The 21,487-nt window shown below is 35.3% G+C and overlaps 1 protein-coding gene across 1 annotated transcript in view; it reads right to left on the reverse strand.

Moving 5' to 3' along the window:
- The window catches only part of LOC126812449 (ethanolamine-phosphate phospho-lyase), a 39,507-nt gene extending 18,492 nt beyond the window's left edge, over positions 1-21,015 (reverse strand). The window contains exons 1-5 of the mRNA XM_050538846.2: positions 20,197-21,015; positions 15,703-17,283; positions 14,380-14,498; positions 13,698-13,857; positions 11,206-11,280 (exon numbers count right to left, since the gene is read on the reverse strand). Of these exons, the coding sequence (XP_050394803.1) occupies positions 11,206-11,280; positions 13,698-13,857; positions 14,380-14,498; positions 15,703-15,767 (419 nt within the window). The 5' untranslated portion in view covers positions 15,768-17,283; positions 20,197-21,015. The remainder of the gene's footprint in view (positions 1-11,205; positions 11,281-13,697; positions 13,858-14,379; positions 14,499-15,702; positions 17,284-20,196) is intronic.
- Positions 21,016-21,487: the final 472 nt, after the last annotated feature.

Here is a 21,487-nt window from a genome sequence, read left to right on the forward strand (position 1 = left end):
CATTAGAGCGTTCACAAGGTTCAACAAAGTGAAACAAGGGCCATAACTCTAGACATTATAAACGGAAATTATTGATATTAAATAGGCTTCTTTGTTTCACTAATTTAAATAATGCATATAAATTTCAGAAAGATAACTTTTGGGGTTAGAGCGTTCACAAGGTTAAACAAAGTGAAACAAGGGCCATAACTCTAGAAGTAATAAACGGAAATTGCTGAAATTCAATAGGCCTCTTTGTTTCCCTAATTTAAATATTTCATATAATTTTCACAAAGATCGGATGTTAACTTTTGGCATTAGAGCGTTCACAAGGTTCAACAAAGTGAAACAAGGGCCAAAACTCTAGACGTTATAAACGGAAATTATTGAAATTAAATAGGCTTCTTCATCTCACTAATGTAAACAACATATATCAATTTTAAAACAATTGGATGATAACTTTTGGCGTTAGAGCGTTCACAAGAAATTGTGGACGATGGATGGACGGACCGACGGCAATATACATCCACATTTCTATGTGGGCGTATAAAAATGGACAATCGAGACTATGTTTTTTATCGTATTGACGATCAAGGCTAGGCCCAAAATTCAATCGCTAAATACTTGGTTAAGGGTGGATCAATTTGACTGAAATTTTCAGCAAATTGCCTTTACATTATCTAGTTTTTAACCATTATAGTGAGAACTGACAGCTCTTTATCTAATCTAACATAATGTATTTTTGAGAGACAATGAACAATTCATAATCATCATACAAGTCATGTATTCTATGAATTGGGTTGCCATTTGTAAAGAACAAACAAAAAATATTCTACAAGACAATGCAGAAGTAAGTAGGGTATGGTTGATTTACAACTGACAAAATAGAATGGACTAAGCAGATACAGACACCGAACATAATTGATGCCATAATGTTTTGAGAGAGAGACAGGCGAGAGAGAAATAGAGCAAGCAATGGAGTTTAATGTCCACTGGACACAAACTAGGTCATTTCGGGACTAACATAGAAACCTGGGGACTCGTAGAAAACCCACAAGGTTGGACAGGCGACCAAGGCTGTCGGTAATTTTTCACAGATGATTAGCAGCACTGCTAATCAAAAAGTCCAATTTTGCCAAATTTGATTAGCAAATTTAAAAATTGATTAGCAGTTTTTCAGTTTCAACATAAAACACCTAAATAACAAGATTATTCTAATTTTAATTGATAGCAAATGATTAGATTTCATTCTTAAGATTTTTTAGAATTTTAGCACTTCTACAGGTAGCTGTGAACATTTCTGAATGAATGTTGACTTTTGGTTAGGCCTTATGTCTGAAGCCAATTCTTGGCAGTGGCTTCTTATTTCTTCGTTAGAAAACATTTTCGTCTGCTTTTTATCGTGTGTTATTATTTTTGTTCAATCGGAAGCACGGAATATTTTACGAATAATCTCGATTTACTAGACGCACGCGATATAAACAATAATAGTTTACGGGAATTCTTACTTTGATTTCTCATTTTACAATACGTTTACACGTATTTATTTTTTATATTTTATTTACAATACGTGGGGGGGGGGGGATACACTGAATTTATTTTTTTTCAAATTGAATACTGATATAATTACTCGAAATTGACATGTCTCGCAACGTGAGTGGTACTACTTGATTCCCTATTTCCGGTTTAATAGACCCGATTCATAGAGTTAGGTCCCTGTATTATATAGTATAATGAATTGAGTCTGGGTAGTTCGAGAAGAAAATGTCACACGGAGAATTCCGTTTTGTTTATAAAATTTATTTGATATTTTATACACGTTGAAAGTGTTGAGAATTGTGGATAAATCTTTGTGTCAATATCCAAAATGACAGGCATATTAATGATTCGCAGTTACTGTGAATCAAAAACGTTAGATTTTAATTTTTGATTAGCAACGGACAAAATGTGTATCGCAAATTTACGCTGCGATACTGGTTGTCCGCAGCCCTGCAGGCGACCTTACTCCTTGTCACGTGCAACCTGGGAATCGAAACCACGTGAGTTGACCCATTGGCCATCCAACCCCCTTCATAATGTTTTGAAAAATTGAATATAAATCATCATCATGTTTCTGGCGAACCGACGAATCAGATATATTTAAAGGACCTAAGTCCGTAACTCAAAATCCTCCAAAATCTTCGACATCGAAAACATGAATTATTGGGCAATTTAAATCAACATTGATGATGTAAACTTACCGGGAAAAGATGAGCCTCTGATATCCGATATTTAAGATAAAATAATTTTTTTAACATTGGTACACGAATCGTGTACCATAATGCGCTTCAGACCCAGTTGTATTGAGAGACTCGAGGGACGAGGCTAGACACATTGCACCAATTCAAATGGAGTTATGTAGACTAGAATAACTAGACGCTATAAATTTGCACTCGATTGAGATTGCTGACTTATTTCGCCGAACATAACTGATTTGAAATTGGAGTAAAAACGGAAACCATTAAATGTAAATCAGTTTATATACATTCATATTACAGTATTATATGCGCTTGCGACCCACTTTTGTGAATTTCTAGGTCGCAAATGTTAGCGATTTAGCTCCTTTAAGTATTTAGAATTACGTGTTTGAAATTTGCGTTCTGTTGTTATCTCTGTATATAGCCATCAAATAATAACATTTAAATGTAAATGGCGTTCGGTGTCCTGTGTATATGTATGAAATATTAAATCACAAATTAATGTTATTATTTGATGTCCACAGATATAACAACAGAACGCAAATTTCAAACACATAATTCTCAATACTTAAATATATCAGATTCGTCGGTTTGCCAGAAAAACCTGACAAATTATGTACATATAACATTTATTGCTTCAAGACCCATTTTAACTCCACCCTTTAATAATCCAAGATCTAGAGCATCTTACATAACCTTATTATATCACATGACCATATCACATGACCTTATCATTTGACCTATTATATCACAACAAAATCTAGAGCATTATACACTGTAACCCAGGTATTATTTAATCTTGTGTATCTAGCACTAATTTCTTTCACATTCGTTTAATATCAAATCTTTGTTTAAAAATTTCTAAAAATCATTTAAAATCACCCAAAATCATCTAATTTGTACTTACTTGTGTCTCGTTTAAAGCGGACTGATTAATTTTCATAATGAGTGTCCAATTTAATTTCTTGACCACTGTTAAAAAATTAATTAGACATCAATAATCAATTGGGTTGTTTATTTTTTAACAGTGATCGAGAATTTTAACGCTTGTAAATTGGACACTCATTATTAAAATTGAATGGTCAGCTTTAAACTGGACACAAAAATATCCGGGGTCAAAAGATTTTTAAGAGGGAGAATAATACCTATGATCGTATAATAGTGAGTTGACAATCTATTGAGCAAAAGACATAGAAATAATTATGTTTTGACTTTCTTAGAAAATATGAAATTCTCACTTTAACTGCTAATCTGTCATGCTGGCATTTTTATCTACAGGCTGTGAATGACAACTCACTACACTTGATCAATTATTGCCTATTTATTTTCATTCTTATGTTGTTAATCGGAACTATTTTAAGCGGTATCAGAAATTATATCCAGATTATCCCCCGTAACATTTTTAACTAATGACGTCAAGTCAATTGAAAGATGATCGCCTTTAAGAAACGTCCTACTGTTCTGCTCCATCTGGGCTAATGAAGACGGCATACACCACCATACAGTGTGTGACAACCTACAAGGGATCATTGGCCCAAACAGCTGTGCTACAGAATTCTATTGGCTTAAATTCCAATGTCATGGGTTCTTTTATGTGTACGCCAATATTTAAGCAGGACCTTTTTTTTCCCATCAAATCGACTGCAACTTATAATTTTTGTGCAAGCGCTCAACCACTAGACCAACCCCCTCGTATATTCTTGTGACGGCATACACTGATCGAGAAATTAAACACTGTTCAAGAAATTAAATACTGATCGAGAAATTAAATACTGATCGAGAAATTAAACACTTGTAAACTGGACACTCATTTATCATCAAAATGCAACTGTCAACTTTAAACTGGACACAAGTACAAATTATATGTATGGAGGGGATTTCAAATGATTTTTATGAATTTTTAAACATAGATTTGATATTCAACAAATGTGAAAGCAATTAGTGCTAGATACACAAGATTAAATAATACCCAGGTTACAGTGATAATATCTATAGAAATAACCAATAGTTTCAACTGAAATACACAGGTCACAATACAATTACTGAGAGACCTTTCAACTAGTCTGAGAGAGAGAGAGAGAGAGAGAGAGAGAGAGAAGAGGGTGTTCAATGTCCAATCGACACAATCTAGGTCATTTCAGGACTAAAATGTATGGTTCAATTTTATTTCAATAATTTGCTTGCGCGTAGGGGTCTTTAATAGCAGTGGGAGGAAACCAGAGGACCCGTAGAAAACCCCCGAGGTTGGACAGGCGACCCTACTCCTTGTCACGTACAACCCTATGAACAATTACTGAGAGACGTTTAAAACAGTTTTTGCAAGAGAGAGAGAGAGAGAGAGAGAGAGAGAGATTGGACAGGTGGCCCTACTCCTTGTCACATACAATCAGGGAATCGAAACCACACCAGTTGACTCAATGAAAGACCTTATGATACAAAACATAAACATTCGGCCATCCAACCCCCACCCAGTCTTCTCAAGTCTTTATCAAATACACAGAATACAATTATCCCGTCAAAAGGCAAAACCTAGTAACTCACTTTTTTTATTTATCAAAATAGAGTTAGGACCAAATTTGTAGTTACTAGGGTATGTGTCTCCTGTTGTTGTACTAGATATTCCAATCTTTTGATTTTGTAAGCAGTTACACCCATGACACAACCTAGCAACTTCCTTCATTTGCCTAGTAAACCACAGCAATGGTCAAATCAATGGATGAGCTGGCATTTAATATTCATTCATTACGTTTTCCTTTGTTTTCTCAAAATAAGAAAAAAGTGAGTTACTAGGTTTTGCCTTTTGACGGGAGAATTCTACGGAATACAATTACTGTTTATTACTGAGCGACGTTTCGACTTGGCTTCTACCATTACTTGATAAAGACTACAGAAGCCTATAAGTCAGAGAGAGAGAGAGAGAGAGAGAGAGAGAGAGTTTAACGACCAACGACACAAACTAGGTCATTTCGGGACTAACATATTGTTTAATCTTTTTATTTCAATAATTCACTTGCGCATAGGGGTCTTTAGCAGTGGGAGGAAACCAGAAGACCTGGAGAAAACCCACGAGGTTGGACAGGTGACCCTACTCCTTGTCACGTACAACCGGGGAATCGAAACCACCCCAGTTGACTCAATGACAGATCGTATAATACAGTGCGCGCGTGCTAACCATTCGGCCATCCAACCCCTCCTATAAGTCAGTAAAATACAGTAATTGTATATCATAGAATTGCTAGGTTTATATAACATAGCAACTTATTTCAAATTTAGTAATTGAAATACAATTACTCTGTATTAATGAGAGACGTTTGAACTAGGTTTCTCTATAGAATTCTCTGTGTAATTCCAGTTCAATTACTATTTAATGCGAATGAAACAGTGTCGCAGTTTAAAGGTACATTATTCAAGAGATAAATTTGCTTAAACATACATTATGCAAGAACTAAATCTGCCTATTGCAAGTCTTTCTTTAGGCCTGAAATGTTATCTAAATTATTAATTAGACATTAATTAACCTATGCAGACCATAATCAACTCTAGATGCTATCACTAGCCTGCGATATTTAGCGGATTGGAATACATTTTGTGATGTATGATATAATGTCAAAATGGATAATCAAAGACTATGTTTTTTATCCTACCGACTTTAGTAGTGAGGATCGACGCTGGGCCTAAAATTCAATCGCTAATATCTTGGTTCAGAGTGGAGCAATTTGACTGAAATTTTCAGCATATTCTCTTTACGCTATCTATTTTTTAACTATTATAGCGAGAACAGTAGATTTTAATGCCCAGATCATTTGTTTGACATCAGATGTTATATATATCATTAGGTTGACATTTATTTACATGCCAGGTCCATAATCAACTCTCTAGACAAATTTAATTACAATTGACAGTTATTGATTTAATCAAAAGATAGGTTGCTAGGCAATGAAACATACGCCCACAGCAGCTAATCGTCCGTGTGGTCGACAAGGGTTGTCGCATATTTATTCCTTTGTAGGTAATTGGGGGCCTTTACAAGACAGTTCCATACAGATCAGATTATAATTTTGTCGTTTGAGGGTTAACAAAGTTCTACAAACTGAAACAAGGGTCTCAACTCTGGAGTAGTTTACAGAAATTGTTGAAATTTGACAGGCTTTTTCGTTTTACTAATTTAAATAATGCATATAAATTTCATACAGATCGGATGATCACTTTTGTCATTCAAACGTACACAAAGTTCACAAAGAGAAACAAGGGCCAAAACTCTAGAAATAATTGACGGAAATTACTGAAATTCAAAAAACCTCTGTTTCACAAATTTAAATGATGCATATAAATTTCATTCATATCAGATGATAACTTTAATCAATCGAGCATTAACAAGGTTGATCAAAGTGAAACAGGGGCCATAACTCTAGAAGTAATTATTGTAAATTGCTGAAATTCAATAGGCTTCGTGGTTTCACTAATTTGAATAATGCATATAAATTTCACAATGATCGGATGATAACTTTCGGCGTTGGAGCGTTCACGAGGTTCAATAAAGTGAAACGAGCCATAATTCTAGACGTAATAAACGGAAATTGCTGAAATTCAATAGGATTCTTCTTTTTACTAACTTAAAATGGCACATATAACTTTCATACAGATCGGCAGATAACTTTAGAGGTTAGAGCGTTCACAAAGTGCAACAAAGTGAAACAAGGGTCATAACCCGAGAAGTAATAAACGGAAATTGCTGAAATTCAATATGATTCTTCTCTTTACTAATTTAAATGATGCATATAAATTTCATACTGATTGGTAGATAGCTTTTGATGTTAGAGCGTTCCCAAGGTGCAGCAAATTGAAACAAGGGCCATAACTCTATAATTGACAGAAATTGCTGAAATCCAATAAGCTTCTTCGTTTCATTAATTTAAATAATGCATATAAATTTAACAAAGATCGGTTGACAACTTTTGGCGTAATAGCGTTCACAAGGTTCAACAATGTGAATCAAGGACAATAACTCTAGATGTAACAAACAGAAATTAAATAGGCTTCTTCATTTCACTAATGTAATACACATATATCAATTTTAAAACAATCGGATTAAAACGTTTGGAGTTAGAGCGTTCACATGAAATTGTGGATGACGGATGGATGGACGGATGGACATGGGCGACAGCAATATATGCCCCAAATGGAAAGCGTATAAAATGGATAATCAAGACTTTGTCTATCATCGTAACTATGGTAGCAATGACAATTGAGAATCTGCTAGCATTCAAACACTCATAACTTGGCTCAGAATAAAGCAATTTGACTAAAATTTTCAACATAATCCCTTATCATTATCTATTTTTGAACTATTATAGCGCGAACTGTCAGCTCTTTTTGTAAATCTTACATAATGTATCTTTAACTATGAACTCTTCTTGCTATATCTGGTTCCGTGTTATGACTCATCAGTGTCTAATTGGTTTCCTGTTTTTATATGGAATCTGTCCAAACAGTCAACAATTAATTTATCATGTTGCTTTATATGTTTTCAATGATCCTATATATTGATCCAAGGTAGAGAAGGTTTCAACACGGCCAACTATCTATCACATCATCAGAATTTATTGAAGGAAATCTTTCATTTGTCTATTTGTCATCTATTTATGTCTTTTTTTTTCACAATTACAGGATGTTGGAGAGAGAGAGAGAGAGAGAGAGAGAGGGGGGGGTTAAGATCACATGGCACAAACTAGGTCATTTCGGTGCTAACACATGGTTCAATTTTTTTTCAATAATTTGCTTGCGCGCAGGGGTCTTTAGCAGTGGGAGAAAACCGGAGAACCCGGAGAAAACCCACGAGGTTGGACAGGCGACCCTACTCCTTGTCACATACAACTGGGGAATCGAAACCACGCCACGTACATGACATGGAATAGGGTTGCCTGTCCAACCTCGTGGGTTTTCTCCGGGTACATGTATTTCGGTTTCCTCCCACTGTAAAAAAACCCTATGCACAAAGGGAATTATTTTTATTACAATCTGGCCTGGAAATAACAGTTTTAGATGTACCTGAAATAGTAACTGACATTTTCAACTTAATGCCCGACATGTATTAACCCGTTAAGTGCATAGGTCGTTATATAATGTCCTGGACAACTGCCACTCACTGTGTGTAGGGCGTAATATAATGCCTTGGAGGTATTTTCCCCAACCTATTCTTAGAACATAGTTTGTCACTTGGGGGAATCCCTTAGGAAATCCCCCACGATTGCAGCATGTGTAGGACGTTATATTACGTCCTGGACAACTGCCACTCACTGTGTGTAGGGCATAATATAACACCTTGGAGGTATTTTCCCCAACCTATTCTTAGAACATAGTACATAGTTCTTCGTCACTTTGTCAAATTAATTACACAATAGGGGTTAGTTAACTTTTTAAAAACGTCACGCTTAACGGGTTAATAATATCAATAAAAAAGACAAATCCATGCGTGGACAAAATGACAGGCTCCAGGGTTTTTGTGCCTGACAAAGACTGAATCTGTGTCTGATATTGTCTGTGAGGTGCCTTATTTCCAGGCCTGATTACAAGCGAATCAGTGAAATAAAAATGTACCATATGTTAGTCCCAAAATGACCTAGTTGTCTAGAGTAAATGTTAAACCCCATTTTTCCTTCTCTCCATGATTACTACTTGGCCTACTTAGAAGACTATAGTTACATGTACATTGTACACCCCCTAAAAATTACCCAAGTTTTCCAGGCCCTATATATCAGTATTTGTCGGTGGTTTTCTACACACAAATTTCAACACTGAAATTTTGGTATTTACAACTGATAGAATTAGCATTATTATTGTCACAATTCAGATATTTATCGACCATTGTTGGATGCATCTAACACTGTAACCCAGGTATGATTTAATCTTGTGTATCTAGCATTAATTTCTTTCACATTTGTTAAATATCAAACCTTTGTTAGAAATTTCAAAAATGAATCATTATACACCCGTAATCAATTAGGTTGTTTATTTTTTAACAGTGATTGAGAAATTAAATTGGACACTCATTATCAAAACATAATGGTCAGCTTTAAACGGGACACAAGTACAAATCAGATGAATTTTGGTGATTTTAAATGATTTTTATGAATTTTTTAACAAGGCTTTGATATTAAACGAATGAGAAAGAAATTAGTGCTAAATATACAAGATTAAATGATACCCAGATTACAGTGTTATCTGACCCCATTAATAGACTTGACATTTAATATTTGCGGACATATTATCGGACACTGTTGGATGCATCTAATCTGACCCCATAAATAGACTGGATATTTAACGATTGCGGATATATTATTGAACCCTGTTGGATGTATCTAATCTTCATTGTAAACACAGCTGGGATGGATGATGATGAATACATCTTATCAGCTGTGTTATCAGATCGGCAAGGGCGTTCATATCGATTTTGTTTGGGAGGTGGAAGGGGTGTTCTGATGCACAGACCCTTGATATGAGTGAAACAGCCACAATCAGGGAGCATGTATTAAGTGCTTTCTGACCATCACATTTCTGCAAAATATTCCCCCAATTTCCAGGAAATGGCATTTCAGGGACTCTCTAAGATTGAAAAATTTCTCTGCACACAAATTTTATGATGAAAGTATATCGTGTTACATCTGAACACCTTCAGCATAAATGAGGGGGGGGGGGGTGAGTGTCCGAATGGTTAGTATGTGTGCATTGTATCATAAGGTCTGTCATTGAGTCAACTGACCTGATTTCGATTCCCCGATTGTATGTGACAAGGAGTAAGGTCGCATGTCCAATCTCGTGGCTTTTCTCTGGGTCCTCCGGTTTTCTCTGGTTCTTCCGGTTTCCTCCCACTGCTAAAGACCCCTACGCACAATCGAATTATTGAAATAAAATTGAACCATATGTTAGTTCCGAAATGACCTAGTTTGGGTCAAGTGGACATTAAACCCGATTTCTTTCTCGGCTTAAATTTAAATAATAAAATTTCGTTTGGTTTTGAGCCTAAGGAATATAAAATCTAAACGTATAGGAATTATATAATTTATCGTCTAATTCAATCTACTTAAAACCACCATACATGAAAACTACGCAAACCTTTAACGCATATTGTGATATCCTATCACATGTATACACAGTTAAGTATTTGGGATTTTTCCCTACGATTTTGGCATTGTTTGTTTACCTCATTAATTCATTCAGTCGCCGATGCCTAATTTAGAGACCGACAACTGTTTTCTCGAACATCCCCCCGTCCCCAGCATTTATGCCTCTGTCGACAAGGAAGGTGAAATGAAATGAAATTGAGTTTAACGTCTTACTGTTCTGCTCTGATTGGGATAATAAAAATAGGTATACACCATACAGTGTGATATGAGGGAAATTTTGCCCAAATAACAACAGCCAGATGGTTCTTTTACATGCATGCCAATGCAGATGGGCACACACCATGCTGTGTGCTATAAGAGAAAGTGTGCCCGACCATGGCTTTGAAAATCAAGAAAAATTAAGTTGAACGTCTCTAATTTTCTGCACAAGCTAATGAAGATGGGCTTACACCGTGACTTTCATACATTTTCAAAAAAAATCAATCTGATAAAAATACAGATCTATATTTCGTTTTTTTTTTTTATATACTTTTGATGGCTTCTACTAAATGAATATCTGACCAGTTGTAGTGGAAGGTCTCGTCAGAGGTCATATGAGTGGCTTTTGACCCTATGACATCAGACATTTGATTAATCAATCAGTGTTGATGTTTCTAGTATGTTACCCACAGTTCCGTGCACCTCACACCAAAACCTCGTCGTAACAGACTGTATCATTAGCTAATCCATCACATCACCGAGAACGTGGGTTATATAACAACTCTTCCAGATCCTAGTGTAGAAAAACGAAATTTTAAAATATAAAAAACTAAACGAAATAGGATCTGTGTTTTAATCAGATTGAAGAAAAATTCAAAGTTACTTACTTTTCTAGGACAATCATATCCTCTCTTTTTGTGTATGACCTTGCTAAACGTAAACTTAAATCATTCGCTTCAGATCTAAAAATAATCAAAAATAAAATTAAAACAAAACTAAGCAGAAAATGCTCATCTTCGAACTTCATCAAGGCACTGACCTAATAAAAACCTACACCAAAAGTTATCGTACCAATCAGATTGCTTATCTCTGCTTACCCTAAGCAGAAAATGCTCATCTTCGAAATCCATTGAGCTAATAAACACCTACACCAAGTTTGAACATTCTAGTTCATTCAATTAGAAAGAGAGTTATTGTGTCCCAAAAAGTGTGACGGACGGACGGACCCATTTTAATAGTCCCCTTCTTTCTTCGAAAGGCGGGGGATAAAAATTACTTGTTTTAGGTGTTGGTGAAACATTGTTTAGGAATCAATGCAAGATAACCTTCTTTAAAGCGGAAATTGCAAATTTTTAAGTTATATTTTTAAAATTTATTAAAATAAAGCCTGAAAATAGATGGTATCCATAAACAGTCATACCTTGTTAAAGAATAATCCTATTAATCCTATAATTCCCTATTGCCAGCTGAGAAATTGGCAAAAATATCATTTTCCTCTTCCTCTCCATGGTGGAGAATAGAAAACAAGGGAGGTAATTGTGTTATTATTTCCTGTGTAAATGAGTTTTAAGTGTGAGAATGACACCTATGATCGTATAATTGTGAGTTGACAACCTATTGAGCAAAAGACATAGAAATAATTACGTTTTGACTTTCTGAGAAAATTTGCAATTTCCGCTTTAAATATCTCCCACAAAATTTTAATAAGCCCCTTAAAATCCCCTTAAAATATTAATAATCCACTTAAAATACATCTCACAGAACATTAATAACCCATTTTAAATACATCTCAGGAAATATTAAAGCAGCATTATGTAACATTAGATAAAGTGACAACAATTGTCACTAATAACTTATTTTTAATATATCTGACGGAATATTAATAACCTGTTTTAAATACACCTCACGGAAAGACCCAATAAATGTCACTATAATAGTTAAAATATATATCATGTAAAGGGAATAAAGCTGAAAATTTCAGTCAAATGGCTTCACTATTGGTCGAGACGTTCTGATTTCACTAACACTGTAGACTGTAGCTTGATTGGCATGTTACCCTTGAATAAAACAACTTTATTTACTCACACTGTTACCCAGTTTTGATTTAATCTTGTGTATCTAGCACTAATTTCTTTCACATTTGCTTAATATCAGATCTTTGTTTAAAATTTCGTAAAAATCGTTTAAAATCACCCAAAATCATCTAATTTGTACTTGTGGGTGTGTCCTCACTGTGCCCACTTTTGATTAATCCAATTAAGGTCTAATTAGGATTAGTGGATTAAGCGGATTAGGATTAGGTGTTATAGGTAATTAGATGGAAAAAAAACCCCAAATATTTTATGTAATTTTTTTTTTATTTTTCGATGTTTTATATATATTTAATAAAAATATAACATACATGGATATATCATACATCACATTAGCACTTTATAATTTAATGAAAATATAACAATTTTCGATGTTTTATATATAAAATATTTAATAAAAATATAACATACATGGATATATCATACATCACATTAGCACTTTATAATTTATGATTTGTACTTGTGTCCAGTTTAAAGCTGACTGATTAATTTTGATAATGAGTCTCCAATTTACAAGTATTTAATTTCCTGACCACTCTTCAAAAATTAATCATTATACATCAATAATCAATTGGGTTGTTTATTTTTCAAAAGTGATTGAGAAATTAAACAGTTGTAAATTGGACACTCATCATCAAAATTGAATGGTCAGCTTTAAACTGGACACAAGTACAAATTAGATGATTTATGGTGATTTTTAACATTTTTTAAACAAAAATTTGATATTGAACATATGTGAAAAATATTAGTGCTAGATACACAAGATTAAATGATACCTGGGTTACAGTGTCAGGAGTCCAATATTTAAAGCTCATCTGAAAGGCACCATAAATGTTTTAAATAATGCAAGCAATTATGTCATCATATCCTTTCCATATGTATAACACCGTCCCAAATGTCAATATTACCTGCCACAAGTATATTCTAACATTAACGATTTCTGTCGTTCTCCGTGAGTAGCCATAACTTTCCGCAAAAAAACAAGTTATGATGTCATTTTAATTCTTCTTCTTATAGAAACGTAGTCTAGAATACGAGCAGAAGGCCGAAAATGATGTCACAACGGTTTTATTTACGGAAATCCCTGACACTGAAATCTACCTGTGGCAGGTAACAATTATAATCGGAATCATGTTATACTTATGAAAAGGATATGCTGACATAATTCCTGGTATCATTTTAAAAAATTATGAAGCTTTTCCGGTGACCTTTAAAATAATGGCATGCCAACATACAACTTTTAACCCTCTTTAAATAAATCTAAGAGAATACTAGATAGACAGACTTACCCTGAATTTACGAAGAAGCAGACACAGAGTTTATCAGGAAGCGTGCTAATCAGACGCTTCGCATATTCGGCCATTTGGTCATTTAAAAATCCAGCACATGTCGTCAACATGGCCATTTGTGTTTGTCCCGCGCTGACAACATGTGGGTGACAATGACCAACTGAAACAAATATAAAAAATTACAGTAAAATAGCGATGATGGATGATTTCTTATCAGACTTAGGGAATTCGTCTTCGGTCTGGAAACTCTAACAAATATTGTTATTTGTTTTAATGGGATTTAAAGTCCATTTGACACACAGTAAGTTATTTCGGGACTAACATATGGCTTAATTATATTTCAATAATTCGCTTGCGTGTAGGGGTCTTCAGCTGTGGAGAGAAAGAGAAAGAGAGAGAGTTTTACAACCATTCAACACAAATTAGGTCATTTCAGGACTAACATGGTTCAATTTAATTTCAATAATTAATTGCGCGTAGGGTTCTTTAGCAGTGGGAGGAAACCGGAGACCAGGAGAAAACCCACGAGGTTGGACAGGTAACCCTACTCCTTGTTACATACAACTGGGGAATCGAAACCATGACAGTTGACTCAATGACAGACCTTATGATACAACGCACATGCGCTAACCATTCGGCCATCCAGCCCCAATCTCGGAGTACAGAGGGCCAAAATACTTACCATGTGACACGTTGTTGATACAGTCGAGAAATTCGTTACCACTGTCATCATACAGATATTGTCGGGATGCCCGAACTATCTTTAATGGGGCAACTTCAAAATGCAACTTACAAGACCGACTGAAAAACAAAGAAGGGAATTCTCATAGATTTATATTTTAATATAAGGGACATTATTTTCAAACCAAGAAATGAAATAGTACAGATATGTATTTATTGTTATTAGATAAATTTGTATTTCCAGGCATTGATATTCATCTTCTAAACAATAAGAATTGCAACTAGACATTCTTTATCCCTAATGAACAACTGAGGTCCTGTGTATACATAAAAGATCCCTTGGCAGTTGGAATTTGATATAAGAGTAAGCCATAGTCTCTGGGTTTAACGTGCTACTGTTCTGCTCAGACTTGGCTAATGGAGACGGGCATACGCCATACAGTGTGCTATGAGGGAAATTTTGCCCGCAGAGTGGCACTACGGCCTACCAGTCCTTCATGTTTATAAAATTGTGCGGGAGCCATAAAAAGCTCTTGATACCTTGAATATATGCAGTTTAAAAGTAAACAAAAACTGAAAGTAGTTTATTAATCTCAATAATAGGAGAGCGATTTAGCAAATTTGCAGGAGTCTTTAATGACTCCTTCGAAGGAAAGCCGACGTGCGTCGAGAGGAACAGGAGCAAAAGCTCCCCTTAAACGTGAAGGACTGGCCTACTCTTATATTGAATTCCAACTGTCAAGGGATCTTTTATTACAGGTAAAAAAGGGGAGGCGTAAGAAGTTTGCCCTTTGTAATTCCTTTTTATGTTTAACAGTAAACACTGAATAAAAAGAGGGGAAGTGTACGGTACATGTAATTTTTTTAAGAATTAACAAACTTACCCTATATAATGTCTTCTCATTTGCAAAGTTTGGAAATAAGTTAACTCCATATTAAAGATACATTATGGGAGATTAGATAAAGAGCTGGCAGTTCTCACTATAATAGTTAAACACTAGATAATGTAGAGGGAACTTGCTGAAAATTTCAGTCAAATTGGTCCACTCTGAACTGAGATTTTAGCGATTGAATTTCGGCCTATCCTCGATCATCGGTACGATAAAAAACATAATCTCGATTATCCACATGATTAAATCATGAATGAAAAATGAGCAGCAAATTGGATCTTAATCAAATAAATATCGCAGGCTAGCGATGACATCGAGAGTTGATTATGGTCTGGATAATAATTTAGATAACATCTTAGACCTAAGAAAGACCTGCAGTTTTAGCTCTTCTATGTCTAAACAAAGTGAAATTTAAAAAATATGAAGAAACTTACCCTATATAATTTCTCCTCATTTGTAAAGTTTGGCGATATGTTAAAGTAACTGGTTTTTCCGGCATAATATAAGTTTTATGTTGTGTTCAGCAACCTTGAATGGTTCTTGAACTTTTGAGGAAATGTCACAAATTTAATTGTCACTAGTTTTTCAGGATTAAAAGGTAAACTGCATTAAGGACAAAATTTCTTCAACGAAAGCAGCAATAAAGAGCTTGCACGACTTTGCCCGTTATTGTCTACAAAGCTATTATTTAATGTCTACAAAACTATAACGCAAACAAATGTTGGCAAAAAATGCAACAGTTATTTATGTTGATAGCACAAAAGAAAATATCTCGGTTGTTGACTGAATATAAATAAATGCCAGCACAGATTTAATCTTAACGCAAACACGTCTTTTAATTAGGCTAATCCAAAAATTCTACAAAGGCGTTTAAAAATCGTCCACTTAGGATGAGAGGAATCCACTGATTAAACTGTTATTACATCTATAACCAGATCTTCACTGTTTAAAACGTCTACAAGAAAATCAATATCTCAAGTGAAAATAATTTTTAAACAAAAGCTACTCGTTTTATGACATTTGTATACAAAAAATAAGAGAAGAGAATATCACACCAGATAATTCAATTTCTTGCTTTGATACAAATTACACTAATCTAAATATCTGGTCAATTGATCTCCAAATATGGTAAACTGATGGTCATTCAAATTCTGCAAATCCAAACATGGAAATGTCTCTACACAAAATTTGAATTTTTTTTCATCCAAAAGTTTTTTCTTATATGTTCAAAACTTCTTGTTCCAAACTGAGAAATGCCTCATATATGAAGATATAGCAAAATATTGAAATTCATCAATCGAAACACTTTCTCTCAAAGATGCTCTGTATGTAAAAAAAACCTTTTTGATCCAAATTAAAAATGTTTTACACAATAAATCTATGAATAGCAGGAATAAACAACTATATGTGTTTATCACAGTCCATTATAAACATGACAATTATTTCAGAAGCAGGTTAATTGATGATAATTGTAAACTATTTATTGATTGGCTATCACAAGTTGAATAGATCAATTCACAGCATCTTTTATATACTGTAATTATATATAGCTGCTATAAAAATAAATTTATTTTTCATAGTTACTGGGATAAACTCTGGGTGTAAAATATATGTGAAGTTTCGGTGTGTTCACTAAATAATTAACACAATTCCAAGCCTGCGATGAATTAACGAAAAGTAAAAGATGAGGTCGGAAGAATTCCTGGAACACTGTGGATCAGCCGCGATCTCCGTAGGGTCTCAGTGATACAGTAGGAACAAGGATCCTTGGAAAGTAATCCAAAGATAAAATTCCCTAGCTACACACTAATTCACACATGACTACATGTAAAGGTTAATTCATTTTAAGACGAGTAGCATTGTGGATGTACTGTTTGTTCTTTATTAAGCTGAGCAGCCACTCTCCAACCTGTATTTTTATATATCGATCACATGTCTATGGCTACTTTCTTCTTCTGTCATTCATGGTACACCTTTATAGCAGTCATATTGGATTCATAGACATTATATACAATCTGTAAAACATGAAACACAATATTTAGAGTTGAATAATGTTACTTTCATCACAGAGAGAGTGAGATTTATAATAATATTACCTTCATCACAGAGAGAGGGAGATTTATAAATAATATTACCTTCATCAGAGAGAGAGAGAGAGAGAGAGAGAGAGAGAGGAGAGAGAGATGGGGTTTATGGTCCAAGACTACCATATGGTTCAATTTTATTTCAATAATTCGCTTGTGTGTCTTTTAGCAGTGAGTGGGAGGAAAGAGAGAGAGAGAGAGAGAGAGAGAGATGGGGTTTATGGTCCAAGACTACCATGTGTGTCTTTTAGAAGTGAGTGGGAGGAAACTGGAGGACCTGGAGAAAACAGACGTTGGACAGACAACCCTACTCCTTGTGACAACCTACTCCTTGTGACAACCCTACTCCTTGTGACAACCTACTCCTTGTTTGTCACGTACAACTGAGGGATTGAAACCACACGAATTGACTCAATGACAAACCTTATGATACAACACGCATGCTCTAACCACTTGGCTATCCAATCACACACACCCCTCCCAGAGACAGAGAGAGAGAGAGAGAGAGAGACTCATAACAACATTACAAGCTAGGTCATTTAGGGACTAACATATGGTTCAATTCTATTTCAATAATTAGCTCGACAGGACACCTGGGGGACTCTATGACAATATTTGTGTATGTTATATTGGTGTAGGTCTGTTTTGTATCTGATGGATATTAAACTATAACTCGATCTCTCTCCATAAGGGGGGTTGGATGGCTGAATGGTTAGCGTGCGCACGCTGTATCATAAGGTCTATCATTGAGTCAACTGGCATGGTTTCAATTCCTCGGTTGTACGTGACAAGTAGTGGGATTTCTCTGGTTCCTCCAGTTTCCTCCAACTGCTAAAGACCCCTATGTGCAAGCGAACAAATGAAATAAACTAGAACCATATGTTAGTCCTGAAATGCCCTAGTTTGTGTTGTGTGGACCATAAGTCCCATTTCTCTCTCTCTGTGGGTCCTCCGGTTTCCTCCCACTGCTAAAGACCCCTAAGCGCAAGCGATTAATTGAAATAAATTAGAACCATATGTTAGTCCCAAAATGACCTAGTTTGTGTCGAGTGGACGTGAAACCCAATTTCTCTCTCATGTTATTAAATAAATTCGTATTTCCAGGCATCTTCTTTGAAGTTTGAACATTCTACCTAAATCTCCCTGTCTCCCTAAATGATCTAGCTTATGTTTTGTTCCCCCTTGTCAATGGTGCAGAACAAAGGCCTGACAAGGACAGCTGTCTAGTCCTTCGAATGATACGAAAAACCGAGGTCCCGTGTATATATTGGAATGCACGTAAAAGATCCCCTGGCAGTTGGAATTCGATATAAGAGTAGGCTATATAGTGCTGCTGCCCGGACAAAATTTCCCTTATAGCACACTGTATGGCATATGCCCGTCTTCATTAGCCCAGTATAGGAGCAGAACAGTAGGATGTTAAACAACATTCCATTTCTTTTCATTTCTCTTTTCATGTATGTCAGACTAAACTCTCTCAACACACCCTATATTCATACCTGTCAGACCAACTGATGATTGATATACATATATACATGTATGATGTAATCCATTAATTATGCACTTTTAAATTTATGCACGGACATTAAAATAAATGGTATAACTGCCAACATTAATCTCCAACCCAGCACCAACTTTCAGCCTTTCCTAGATATTATTTTATATTATTTTATAGGCCCATAGCTAGTTGGGGGGGGGGGTGTTACAGGCCCATAGCTAGCTGGGGGCAGGGGGTAGCCCATACTGATATGGTCACATTGGTCGTTGGCTTTGTATTGTGTCCAATGGAAAGGGTGCGGTTCGACGTCCAGGCTTGGCAGCTGCCCCCCTTGCCCCCCCCCCCTCACTAGTCACAGGACTGTTTTAATATAAATGAGAGATTGCGAGGAATAGATAGAGAGACTGACTCTAACCTTCCATATTTTTAGTATTTTTACGGTAATATATATATCTAGAAATGCAACATAAGCGTGATGTAGCGTGGATGTAGGCCTACCCTTTGTTTATTGAACCCACGAACCTGGCCTCGAAAGTCAGGAGCTAGAAGTTGAGATGATATAACTTGATAAGCCAGCATAGAAAGTTAATGAGATTTGGCATGTTCATACCTTATGCATCTATTGATTTGGTCAAATAAAGATATTCGAGCCACCAAAGCTAGTTTTGAAGCTATTGTGTGCGCAGTGAGCCTACCCCAACTTGGATTCCCCCACATTTTTAGTACAGTATGTTTACAGTATTTATATATCGAAAATGCAACATGGGTTGGGAGGTTCCTGGAATTTTTCTGTCTTTTAGCTTATTCATCCCTTGATTTTGTGAAATAAATAAAAGACATTTTGCCACAAAAGCTGGTTTGAATACCACACCAGTACGTAAAGTTTTGATGCAAAGAGAACGTACCCTTTTCTGCGTATACTCTGCCTAGTGTGCGATATTTTAGTATGTTTACGGTAATAGGTTTTTTTTGTTTTTTTTTGTTCTATTATATTTATATTTACTATTAAAGGTAACAATTATTTTCGTGATAAATATATAAGTTATTGACACTAGGAATACCAATAGTCAATAGATAGATAGATTTATTGTATCTAAACACCCCATAAGTGGCAGCATACAAATATCCACATAACATTTTACAAAGAAAATAAAAAGCATCAACAACATCATTTATGACAGTCTAATAATTAAAATTAAAAACAAAAACATAGCATGCAAATGTTTACATATTGATTGGTGGTGGAAATGGGGATACGGGTGAGAGATTTCTGTCGGTAAAAAATACAAAACGATTTTCAATATATATTTTAAAAGAAGCCAGATCTACTTAAGAAAATTCCACACCTTTGAAACTGGTACTCTGAACAGTATTGGAACAGTACGCTGCAGCTACAAGCGAAGACTTTAAACATTAAAATATACGGACGTCAGTCAAAAAGTGTTGTTTGTAGAACTCTCCACTTGAAAAGATTAGAAAGGCCTGATGATAGCAAGACTGCACGTTGACAGTTTCGCATTTGACACGTGAGACATGAACCGTTAATGGCGTTATATATACAAGATCACGTTTTTTTCGTCCTTCATCCTGGACAAATTATATAGTGATAGTCGCGGCCTAGATTTTGGACAGATTTCAATCCACCCCAACCCACCGATATACACACACACAAAACACGATAAATATCTTAATATATTCAAAAGTAGAATTATAGAAATGGTTCCTGATGTCTTCCGTTACTTTTACTTCAGCCACAGTAGTGGACCGTTCCAACCAAGGCCTTCCTTTGAGCAAGTTTTGTAGTCATTTGTATAATTTTGACAAGACGAGTTATCGTTCACCGCATTGTAGACACATCAGCAAATTATCTATATAATACCCATATGGCGTCAATATTTCATATTCTGATAAAGAGAGAGTCATGGGGTTTAAAGGAGCTAAATCATTAACATTTGGGACCTAGAAATTCACAAAAGTGGGTCGCAACGCATATAATACTGTAATATGAATGTATATAAATTGATTTACATTTAATGGTTTCCGTTTTTACTCCAATTTCAAATCAGTTATGTTCGGCGAAATAAGTCAGCAATCTCAATCGAGTGCAAATTTCTAGCGTCTAGTTATTCTAGTCTACATAACTCCATTTGATTTGGTGCAATGTGTTTAGCCTCGTCCCTCAAGTCTCTCAATACAACTGGGGCTGAAGCGCATTATGGTACACGATTCGTGTACCAATGTTAAAAAAATTATTTTATCTTAAATATCGGATATCAGAAGCACATCTTTTCCCGGTAAGTTTACATCATCAATGTTGATTTAAATTGACCAATAATTCGTGTATTCGATGTCAAAGATTTTGGAGGATTTTGAGTTACGGACTTAGGTCCTTTAAGTTAGTTTAACGTCCAGTCGACACAAACTAGGTCATTTCGGGACTAACATATGGTTCAATTTTATTTCAATAATTTGCAAGTTTGTATGGGTGTTTAGCAGTGGAAGGAAACTGGAGGGCCCGGATAAAACCCATGAGGTTGGACCCTACTCCATTTCTTTAGCAGTGGGAGGAAACCTGGAGGACCGAGACCAGAGAAGTCAAGAGGTTGGACAGGAAACCCTATTCCTTGTCACATACAA

This window comes from Patella vulgata, chromosome 2 (assembly GCF_932274485.2).
Source record: "Patella vulgata chromosome 2, xgPatVulg1.2, whole genome shotgun sequence".
In the NCBI taxonomy this organism is placed as follows: domain Eukaryota; kingdom Metazoa; phylum Mollusca; class Gastropoda; family Patellidae; genus Patella; species Patella vulgata.